The sequence below is a fragment of the Carcharodon carcharias genome, chromosome 9 (genome assembly GCF_017639515.1).
Source record: "Carcharodon carcharias isolate sCarCar2 chromosome 9, sCarCar2.pri, whole genome shotgun sequence".
NCBI classification, from domain to species: domain Eukaryota; kingdom Metazoa; phylum Chordata; class Chondrichthyes; order Lamniformes; family Lamnidae; genus Carcharodon; species Carcharodon carcharias.
The window spans coordinates 119081976-119094350 of NC_054475.1; the positions used below are offsets into that span (position 1 = coordinate 119081976).

The 12375-nt window shown below is 44.4% G+C and overlaps 1 protein-coding gene across 10 annotated transcripts in view; it reads right to left on the bottom strand.

The window, feature by feature from the left end:
• The window catches only part of elf1 (E74-like ETS transcription factor 1), a 247525-nt gene that overhangs the window by 25293 nt on the left and 209857 nt on the right, over positions 1–12375 (bottom strand). For all 10 annotated transcript variants that reach the window (XM_041195150.1, XM_041195147.1, XM_041195149.1 and 7 more), the window contains one exon: positions 8750–8915. In XM_041195150.1, coding sequence (XP_041051084.1) covers positions 8750–8915 — 166 coding nt within the window. The remainder of the gene's footprint in view (positions 1–8749; positions 8916–12375) is intronic.

Sequence of the window (12375 nt, forward strand, 5' to 3'; positions counted from 1 at the left end):
TTGGGCCCTGCTGAGATCAGGAACGAAGATGGACAGAGCCGGAAAATACCAGTGGTCGACTGGGATTTTCCACTTGGCCTCCAGGTTCCCTTCGTGATTGGGAGGCAGTCTCACTGCCTGGAGCCAAGCACCCTGCAGCAGGCCTACAGGCCCTCCCTTCCTGTCTGGATGCAAGTGCAACTAAAGGCCTCCCCTGTATAGAGATTCCCCTACCCCCAATATCCAACGGCAGTGATTTTGAAGCACCCTCTCAGTTACTTGCACTTTACTGCAGCCTGCTGCTTCTTCCAAACTGGAAGGCCTCTGATTAGCCCCTCCAGGTTCGAGAGCCTGCCCTCCACCCTTAGTTGCACAGGGAACCTGTCTCTATGTCAGTTAAAGGACATCCCGCTCAAAGTTCCAAAGAGTGACTACTTCCCTCAGGAGTGGTTTTAGGATCTGGAAACAGTCCCAATTCTTGGTTCCACTTCCAACCCGAAAATTAATCCGTTAGCATGAGGTTTGAACCTAAGTGCTTCTGATTCTGATATGGATGAGATGAATCATGGGATATGAGATTGCCTGCACACTGGGCCTAGCCAGATGGGGAAGATGGTCTCTTCTGATCCTGTACATCCTGACATTGCTGTGTGATGAGCAATATTTGGTCAGCTGTAAAGATAATAGAATGTATTTAAGCCTACGACATCCCTCCAACTTTGCTGCTGAGTTCCTGCCTTGGCCCACAAATACTGTCTGTGCTTCTGATCCACATTGACATATTCATCCCTTCTGTAAAAAAAGCTCTTTCCAGTTATCCAGATGGTGGGGGTGGAGGAGAGAGGAGGGAGAGAGAGAGACAACAATTGACAATAATAACTTGTGATAAAAACAAAAAACTGCAGATGCTGGAAATCCAAAACAAAAACAAAATTACCTGGAAAAACTCAGCAGGTCTGGCAGCATCAGCGGAGAAGAAAAGAGTTGACGTTTTGAGTCCTCATGACCCTTCAACAGAACTGAAGGGTTCTGTTGAAGGGTCATGAGGACTCGAAACGTCAACTCTTTTCTTCTCCACCGATGCTGCCCGACCTGCTGAGTTTTTCCAGGTAATTTTGTTTTTGTTAATAATAACTTGTTACTTGAAACACATTAAACAACCTAAGTACCTACCTACCCTAAAATATGTACACAACTTATAACAACCTAGCCTACTAAATAACATGTACAGATTGGTAGTAGTCAATATTCAAAGGAAAGAGCTTGCATTTATATAACGTCTTTCATGACCCCATGATATACTAGAGCAATTTACAGCCAATTAAGTACTTTTGATGTGTAGCAATTGTTACAATGTAGGAGGATGCAGCAGAGTATTTGTATACAGCAAGCCCACACAAACAGCAGTAAGGGGTGCAAAGCCAGATAATCTGTATTAGTGCTGTTGGTTGATGAATAGATATTGGCCAGGACATTAGAACTCCCCTGTTCTTCTTCAAAATAGTGCCATGGGATCTTATAGGGACACAAGAGCAGGAGTAGGCCATTCAACCCATCCAGCCTACTCCAGCATTCAATATGATGATGGTTGATCTTCCACTTCCATGCCTTTTCCCCCACACTATCCCCATATCCCCTCATGTAACTGGCATTTAGAAATCTGTCAAACTCTACTTTAAACATACTTGATGACTGAGCTTCCACAGCCCTCTGAGGTAGAGAATTCCAAAGATTCACAACCCTCCGAGTGAAGAAAATCTTCCTCATCTCGGTCCTATGTGCCTTCCTATTTGAAAATTGTCCCCTGTCTATCCTTGAAACTCTAGAGAATACAGACCCAATTTCCTCTCTCTTCATAGGACAGTCCTGCCATCCTGGGAACAAGACTGGTGAACCTTCGTTGCACTCCCTCTATGGCAATGTCCTTTTATATCCATCTGTTAGGAAGAAGACTGCCAAAACCTTACTGCTCATGCTCGCCCCTGAAGAATGCTATCTGATCAGAGAACAGGAGATTGCTCGCACCTAGGAAACCATATTAGTGCTTGAGTAGAGGGTGATAGGAGTGTGCCAGGTGGAGGGATGGGAGGGAACTAGACAGTTAACAAAGAAACTCTTTTTATTGTCGATAAGTGTACCATTTAAAAAAAAGAATGAATTTTCTAAGCTTGTTAGTGCTGGCACTTTACAATTCTTCTCTTCCTTCACTGGTTCTTGAAAACATGGGTTATCTCAATAAGCCGCACTTTGTCTTCATCAACCTGTGCAGTCAGCTGTGGTAAGGGAGCAGCAGCCAAAACACTTCTGATTGATTATATGACAGTACACTAAAGCTGATCTTTGTATGATCTGATGTGAACCAAGAGTTGTATTGGTTGTATTTAACACACTGTAATGATTTTGCTGCTTTTTTTCATCATACATTATTAAATACTCGACCAACCTCACGCATGAGATAAACACACACACACACAAACATACAGACATACTCCCTCATTTGGAAGTGTAGACAACAGCCTCTCATCAAGAGCATCAGAGGCCCAGGGTCACATTCCCTCTAGTTTTCCTTTCCTCCTTGTTGAAAACACCTTGACCTCTGCCCCAGCACTTCTCCTCCTGACAGCTGATCGATACTGAGAATTCGCTATATGAACAATCACTCATTCAAGTCTCAGAGCCCAGGCAGATCTGTGCTTTTCATTGGGATTCCCAAGTATACAGAAATAACGGGACCAGTTATAAAGGTCGGTTTCCTGACCCAAGTTTCCCTCCACAGTACCCAAGACAAAGCAATAAAGGGGATTTATCTTTATTTACTTTTATAATTATGTGACAGAAGCAGCCATATGACCAGCTTCTTTTGGTTAAATTCCCAAACCTTTGGTGATAACCACTTACCTATAGACTGATTCCAGCAAAGGCACGTTTTGAGATTTTATTTTAACAATTTTTATAAAAATTGCATTGTATTTGCAATTGCATTGTGACTAAATCGTGGGGACATCTGCACCACATGGACTGCAGTGTTTCAAGAAACTGATCCACCTCCAGGATGTCCAAGGTCAACTGAGGATTAGCAACAAATGCTGGCCTTGTGACTAATGCCCACATCCTGAGAATGATTTTTTTTTTTAAATCCCACTAAGCCAAGTAATGGATGAAAAACCAGCTTCAGGATCTTTGGAAATTATGATCAGAGGTTTTGGAAGAGCTGTGGAAGTCAACTCATCTTATGAATGTTAGCTCCCTTCAAGTGAAACAGCCCCGGGCTTTCCCCCACCAGATGGCAGAGAGTGAGCTTTTCAAAATGCCCTCCATATTAATACAGCAGGCAAGAGGTCAGCTTCAGATCCAGACACAAAAAAAAACGATTCCATGAATTATGATATGGCTAACAATCGCACTGCTATCTCAATTTTCAGCAGGGGAGCCCATTATCATAAGCAACACCACACAATGATAAGCCATAGCCAGATAACATTCCTTGTAACTCTTGAAAAGGTTTCCCAAATAAAATTTAAACAGGGCCACCCCAAGTTTCACTGGAGTAAACCTGTTTTCAAAAGTAATTGACTCTAATCAAATTCCTGAAGAAATTGATGCACTTTTGTGACAACTAAAGGTTGTAGCATCTGGCAGTTCAGTAAGCTGAGAAAGACAAGTAAGCATAAACCCGAGGCTGATACTTCAGTTCGTTACTGAGGATGAGCTGCACTGTCAGAGGTACCATCTTTCAGATGAGACATCGAACCCAGGTTTGTCTGTTTGCTCAGGTAAATATAAAAGTTCCCTATTTGAAGAAAAGAGGAAGTTCTCCCTAGCGTGCTGTTCAATAGTTACCCCTCAACCAATGTCACAAAAAATCAGATTATCTGGTTATTTATCTCACTGCTATTCGTGGGATCTTTCTGTGTAGAAATTAGGTGCTGTGTTTTCTACATTACAACAGTGACGACGCATCAAAAGTATTTTGTGAGGTACTTTGGAACATCCTGAGGGTGTGATTGGTGCTGTGTAAAGACAAGTCCTTTCTATCCTCCTCTTTAACCTATGATCAAGTATTTTGACAGGTTTAACCTTTGACCTATACAAAGGTGTAATCCTATACTCAGAGCAGCAGGTTGCAATAACTCACGCTAGGGAAAGTAAACGCCTTAAAGTCTAACTTAGCATTTCAAAAGGATTAAAATACATCCAAACTATTGTAAATGTAATAAAAGACAACATACAGCTTCAGGCCTTACAACAAGTTGACAAGCTGGTGGATGGAAAGTTCAGCGGGACGCATATCTGTCATAACTTAAGCTGTGGTTTACCCACATTCATAGCAGAACAGAAAACCTCAAGTACACAAGACTGAGCAGCAAGTGAGGGATTTATAAATTACTGAATGAGATATGGGTGTTGAAGCCATATCTTTGGGATCTAGGGCTCATTCCTTCCTGCCAGGCAATTTCAATTGTTCTTTTTTTCACACTTTATTTGGCCCATATTTTAAGCCTATTTTATTCCATCTTCAATCCAAAAGTCTTTTCTCTTGGGAGGGATGATCATATTTTGAACAGAAAAGTAAAAGTGGCTGTAAGGACTTCAAATACACCTTCGTAAGAGTTACTTTCCTTTCGTTGGAAATCTAACCTCCGATACATTGCTTCATGGGTTCATGGAGCCTCCTTCTGTTTATCCACTGTAACTTTGGCAGAAGAGCTGTAAAAATCTGCAAAGCCCCCATGTCACGCTGTGAACATGGCCTTCAAAGGATCATGGGCTGTTTTCAAAAACTGCTGACGACAATGGGTTACCCATCAGCTAAACGAAGACTGAGATATTCCACCGACCATGACCAAATTTTGGATTAGAGTTTGGATACAGAAAATACAGAGAAACCACTTCCAATGACTAAAGGGTTGATAACCGGATGACACAGATTTAAATGGTTGACAAAAGTGCCACAGTAGACTTGAGGGAAAGTGTTTTTATGCAACAAGTGGTTAGGATTTGGAAGCCATTTTCTGCTAGGGTGGTAGAAATAGATCTAATAGCAGCTTTCTAAAGGGAATAGGATCAAAACTTGCAGGAGAAAAAATTGCAGGGATACAGGGAAAGAGCTGGGGAGTGAAACTAACTGGATTGCTCTTCGAAAGGGCTGCCACAGAATTGGTGGGCTGAGTAACCTTCTTCTGTGCTGTACTATTCTACGATTCTCATGATACAACAGCAACTTTCTATAAACCAAATTTTTGTGCACATTGAACAAAGGAGTTAGATTATGTTTTAAGTTAGTGCTGCCCTCAATTAAAACCACCCCACCCTAATTCCAAAAGCTGGGTTTTGATATGGTTATGAACATTACCCCATACTATATTGGTGATTCATTATGCACATGATAAATCTATTTGCTTTGTGTGATGCTTGACTGCATATTATGTGAAGATCAATTGTCTCCTAATTCTTATATGAACTGCTGTTTGTAATGCTGTTGCTTCCTAGACTTGACTTATTGTAAAGGCAACTCCTGAACAAAAATGTTAATTTCATTATGAAATATAATGAACATGAATTTCAAATCAAATTTTTCGATGCACATGAACAGCAGTTTCGACGACATCCCAATATATCTAAATTGGCTCCCAGGGAAAAACTCTCATTCAACAGAGATTTCCATACCTTCCTATCTGGGCATAACACCCTTAAAACAGCCTTGCAGAATTTTTTTCCTCTCTACTGTACGTGGGTAGCTGAATTAATCCATTACTTGGCAGAATGAATTAAAACAAAATGGCCCTGAAAGCAACATATAATACACAAAAGCTACATATTCCCTGATGCCAGCCAATTAAACAACTCCCAGTATTTCAAATCTAGTCACATGGCACACCACAAGTTCTGAATTAGTGATAGTGTGTGTAATCAGGAGCTAAACACTGACTGCTATTTTTCTAAAAGTACGCTATCCTGGTAGAAACATCTCTCTCAATAATGATCATAGGTAGAGGAGAGGAAGTTCACTTTAGTGCGTTCACCAAAGGAAAACCTACTGGCCCCACCATTACAACATCCAATTATCTCCTACATCATCCCAAGGCTTTGGCCTTTACTTGCCTATCCAAAAATCTACTCTAGGGGCTGGATTTTCATTACTGAGGTGGGTAGTTCAAGTTGGGAAAGTTACCAAGTTGGCAGAGCCGCATCAGTTTAAAGTGCCCGGCCATACACAATTGTTGCTCAGGGGCTTGGGTGGGGGGAGGGGGGGAGGCGAGGAGGGGGCGGGATAGAGTCAGGCCCGCCAAACCCAGAAGCAGGTCCTAGGCATCGAATGCCAGAGCAAGCTGGTTAGAAAACATATCCTTATTACGTATGCTTGGCTGCAAGCCGAGACCAATAAATGCATTAGCTGAGCAAAGAATCCATATTGACATGTGACGTGAATTGTTATCTTTGTTTGACTGACATCTTTAAGTGGTTATAAGAAGTTGTTCTTTCTGTGATCTTTGTTGTCAATGTCCCAATGTTTATTTGGACAAGATTAAGAAGATGAAGTGTTTGAAGCCTTTGTTATTGATACTTTAATGCTCTTTCTGATTGACATTTTTACAGGGTTGTAGAAACAGCAATATTTTTCCCTCAAGAACATTTCTGAATGTGTGTTTTTTCCCTCTCACAGCAGTTTCACACTTCCATTGTTATTATATGGCTCATTAGTTATGTGAATAGTGCATACTGGGTGAATGGACATGAGTTGGCAATGAGCTGGCATGGAGAATTTGACAGGCCGGGGGAGTGACTGGGCGGAATGAGTTGGCATGGAGAGTAAGAGGGGCCATTGGGAGTGGCTGGGAGGTTGAGTTTGCATTGACTTCGCATGGAGGTAATAAGAGGCTGTGGGGAGTCATTGGGGAGCATGTTTAAGACTTTTTGAACTTACCTTTCAATAGGTTCCCAAATCCAGACAATGGTTTACAACTCTTCTGAGCAGCCATGAACCACAAATCATGGGGAAACTGGCCCAACTCCACAAAAATTGTGTGTGTGTGTGTGTGTGTGTGTGGTTTGGTGGGGGGGAGGCGGTAAGGCCTAGAGGATGCCTTCTCCCGTACTGGAGCCCGGTTGGGAATGCAAGTAGCGAGTTCACACCCTTATCCGCACTGGTTAAAATGATGGTGGGAATCCCGGTATTGGGTCCCACCTGCCATTTTTAAATGGCTTCGGAGTTTTCTTGTCTCCAAAAACATCTGGCCCTAACTGTTAACAACACACCTCCTCATATCAATTCTAAATATACCTTGTGCCCTTATCCTGCACATTATCATATGTTCATGTAGCTTTGTCCAAGACTCAAAGCTCTAATGATTTTGGACTTACCTCATATAGTCCCCACTGGCATTAAGACAATTTGTCCATGATTGGCAGTGGACATTATAACAGTGGCAAGAAGGCAGACTGCAGCAGAGTGATTAGTTTCGGGTTACAACAGGCCTATAATTTCCCTCCCCCTGACTTCAACCATGCACCTTATGACCTTTAAAAATCTACTTGATTAGAGCTACAGCTACATCTGACTGCTTAGAAGTGAAATTTCATGCATCAAATTGAGAGAAAGGAGAATAACTTAATATAGTCTTCCCAAACGAGTCAGTATGTTTGATATGTTTCAAGCAATGCCTTTGTAGTCAAATTCAATGAATAGGACTAACAGTCAGTAATTTGAATGATGTAATTTGCTGACATATATGAAGAATGTAAGTGGCAAGGATTGTACTTCAATTTGCTGACACCAAAGGAAGATTTTTAATATTCTGATGCGCTGGGAGTGGTTGGAGCTGGCAGGGCCGGGGGTGGAGGGGGCTAGGTTCAGGGCAGTCAGTAGAGAGCATAGGAAATACAGAACTTTGCGTTTCTTTCTAAAGAGATTTAATTCCATGCTGTGTGTCTTTTGTCATTAACAGATGTCCCACCCAGAAGTCGGCCAGAATGACAAGCTTGACTTCTAGTCAAATAGGGAGCACTCCAGGAGTGCAGGACAAGGCAGGTCCGATCCTTAACACCGGCCATGTGGGCAGGTGGTCGTGTGGGCAAGTGGAAGGGGGAAGGATGGGAGGAGGTCAGATTCCAAAGCAGTGGGCTAAGAGTAATGGAAACCCAGCCGGCCACAGTTAAACCTGAAAAGCAAAGATAATAGAAAAAAATATTTATACAGTGCCTTTCCCAACCAGAAGACATTCCAAAGGGCATTACAGCCAATGAAGACTACTTTAGTGTAGGTACAATACAGGAAAGAGGGCCACCAATTTTCACACAGCTAGCTTCCATAAATAGCAATGAGATAATGAATAGACAATCTGTTTTTGCAGTCATATTGGTGGACAGGTAAATACTGGCCCGGGCACCAGGAAGAGCTGCCATTTTCTTCTTAAACAATATCATGCCATGGGATCTTGTACACACACTTAAGTAAGCCTCAGTTTAATGTATTTACTGAAAGATAGTGCAGCCCTGCCTCAGTATGGCTCTAGAATGTCAGCTTGGATTACAGTATGTGATGTTCATGTGCGAGAGTGGGACTTGAAGCCCCAATCTTCTGACTAATAGGCGAGATTGCTACCACGAAGTTGAGGCTAACAGATAACGAAAGAGAAAGAAGCAGAAATTAAAAACTCACCTTCTCTAGCTGGCTAGATATTGCCATGAATTACCTCCTGAATTTGCACTCCAACTCATCCTCAATGTAAAGCAAACCATTACTCTTAGACCATCCCAACAAGATACACACCTGAAAGACCAATGTTATCCTCTATTATTTGTTCTTCAACAACATCCAAAGATGTATCATCCATCATCCTGGTGGAAACCTCTTCGCAATCCAGACTAGAATAGAACAAGTCTGTGTTTGGCACTTGTTCTACGATCACAGCAGGAAATGATAAAGGGTCTTCAAGCTAGGGTCAAAAAGATAAACAAGGATTAAACAGGATTAAAGGGAAAAAGACAGTAGAAGAGATAGCAAAGAAACAGCAGCCACTCCCACAAAATTCAACATATTCAGAGTTCACATGTTCGGAATGCATCCTAAATCTTATATATTACACACACACACACAAACGTGTATGGTATGTATATATAAAAACAGGTGTCCAACTTCCCTTATCACACAACCTGGTTGTAACAAAACGTTCATCACTATTAAAAGCAATTGCTTAATTGTGAGGTGCACCATTGAAACATGCCATCAAGTACTGACGCAAAGATGTTTTCTTTTCCACAGGGTGATGAAGTACAGCTATTGTGTTGACTGCAACATACCAAGTTGCCCCCCACACAACTGACAGATCTCAAAATATCTGCAATATGTCAATTCCAGGAGGTGTCAACTTACATCACTTTAAGCAGGTTTTGGGGTTAGCAGTAGAGGTCTTCAAGATTTAAAAAAAAAATCCTGCAAGTATTTGTTCTCAAAACAAAACCACATCCACTTTACTCAGAATATCGTACCTGATTATCACTCACTGAACAATGCTTTAACTCTTTTTGCATTTTTTTGACTGCTCTGGGACATTCATTGTTGAATTTCCAGTCTTGATATAAGGTTGTGAATGTTACAGAACATCAATGATATAAAAGTCTGGTGTACTAAAGGCTGGTGTCTTAGAGACTAAGAAAGAAATAAAGAAAAGCCTTGCATTTACATAGCATCTTTCATAACCTCAGGATATTCCAAAGCACCCTTTTTTTTTGAAGTGAAGTCACTGTTGTAATGGATAAACATGGCAGCCACTTCAAGATCCTGCAAATAGCAATGTAATAGTGACAGATAATCTGTTTTTAGGTTTTGGCTGAAGGACAAATCTTAGTCAGGATACAGGGAGAACACCCCGTCTCTTCTCTGAAATAATGCCTTGGCACCCTTCATGTCTACCTGACAGGATTGCCCTAATCTCACTAAGCAGAATTCCACCTAAAACCACCTAACCTGACTGCTTCAATCCCAGGAAATTTAAGAATGACCAGGGAAAACAGTTATATGGTGTGGACATCAACCCACTCATAGTCTTGTGATCAGAAGGCATCTGTTTCTTCACCTCATGGAATTTTGCCCTTGTTGGGTGGGCTCGGTGGGGGCGGTTGGGAAGCCAGCCGCCGACCGTAATCGGGGAAAAAGGCAATTTAATGCCAGTGGGCCAATTCAGGCCCGTCCAGCATGAAAGACAGCTGGGGAATCTCCGGGAAGGGGCGGGGCCTGTTGTCCACCAGATCCAATGGCGACACAGCGGCCGATTCAAAAGCGGTGCAGGCAGCCCCAGGGAGGCTGCCTGCACTGGAGTTGCAGCAGCGACATGGCTGTGACCCAGGAAGGAGAATCCAAGCGGGAGGTGAAGTCAGCGGGGCAGTCAGCCTCGCAGCCCTCCTGGAGGAGCTGGCTGCTAGAAGAGACACCCTTGTCCCCAGAGATGGAAGGAGGAGGCCACTGCACCTCACCAAGCAGTCATGGGAGGAGGTGGCATCCGGGGTGAGCAGCCACGACATGTTGAGGCACACATGGGTGCAGTGCCGGACACACTTCAATGATCTGCTGCACTCAGGAAGGGCAAGTACCATGTTCGCATGGGTCAGTACGGAGAACAATTTCGGGCTGGCCATCCCCCTGTGGACATCAAGGGTGTTAGAGTCTGAATGGCACCAGTCAATGATGCCGGAGTTGGCCAAGAGGGTGAGCCCTGGCTGCTTCGACTGAGTGCCTTGCGGGTCAAGGGCCATGACTCGGATGTGCCCTGCAAGGTGTTCCTCAGGCGGGGTTGGCCAGGCTGCAATGGCGCTGCAGCTAGAGAGTGGACTGATCCATGCTCCTCTGTCCTTTCAGGAGAGGACATGCCATAACAATATTGAGAGGTTGCAGACTGGCAGAGGACCCCACACCACCTCATCCTCACCTACTATGAGGAGGAGTCCTTGGAGTTCAAGAGGCAGCATGCATCTCGGTCAACCAGCTGCAGAAGGTTGGGCTATCAGACGAAGGTGACGGTGCAGTGCAGAGAAGTTGTGCAACCATTCTAGTATAGTCTCTTCATTGATGTGAACCTCGAACTTGGAGTCCCCATTGATAATCGAAAGACGAGGGCACCATGATGCAGATCTCTGCTGCCACACCAGGGTGCCTGGCATGCACAGTGACAGTGTGATGACTAACTAATGACATGTTCTTCTTCTCCCTTTTAGGTTCTCCAGCAGGTGTTCGCACTCAGGACCCTGAAGGGCCACCCCTGACCACAAAGGACCATCATGCTTCACACGCACCTGCGTCACACCCATTCTGTCAAGCAGCCACCAACGCAGATGCCAGCACCTTGGTGGGCATTAGTTCACCATCTAGTATCTCGGTGCACATTGGTGAAGTGCAGACGGAGTCAGAGAGTGCCCAGGGCGCCAGCAGCCAGAGGACTGCTGGCGACCAGGATAATACTCAGTCAAAGGCTGATGATGGGCCTCTGGAGTCATCCATTAGACAGCAGATGCTGGAAGTCCAACGGGGTGTGCAGGAGGATCTGGCAGAGATCCATGAGGGTATGCATGCCACGGTCTCTTCTGGAGGAGTCCGTGCAGAGCATGACCACTATGTTGAACCTCATGGCCAAGTGCAATGCCTCATCCATGGAGAGAGTGGCAATGAGCTCAGCTGGTCAGTGTCCGTGTGTGAGATGGATTGGGCACCCAGTATCCCAGTTAGGTGTCCATCCATCAATGGTGAGCAGGGAGGTCCAGAGCGACCTCACATTGGCACAGGAGCTGCTTGTTATCTCTGCCGCCTCCTCTGATGATGGCAGCAGCCCCTCTGCCACTGACCATGGCATCTGATGAGGCTGTGGTGACTGAGGAGATGCCAGTCGTGGCACTGGCTGCTCCCTCCCAGGTGGGGCCAGCACAGGCTCAACGGGCCAGATGACGACCGCCAAGGTCATCAAGGCCAACAGGACAGCAGAGCCAGCAGGCTGTTTCCAATGCCGGTGCCAGCAGCTATCCATCCAGTCGGGCTAGAGTACTGGAGAGCCTCGGGACCTGGGAGTGTCTCAGCATGTAAGCATCATGGGAGCTGCTAAGGTACCTTGTACAGACTTGCATAATGTGCACCCTGTGATCACACACTATCTGCACATTCATGGAGTGAAAGCCCTTCCTGTTGACGAAGGCACCCAGCTCACCTGCTGGTGCCCTGATGGCCACATGTGTGCAGTCTATTGCACCCTGTACACGGGGGAACCCAACAATCACTGCAAAGCCTCTGGTTTGCTCAGCCTGGCTGGCCTCATCCATGTTGAAATGATTGAAAGTCAATATCCTCCTGAACAGAGCTTCTGTCACCAGCTTGACGCAACAATGGATAGCTAATTGGGAGACTCACACAGA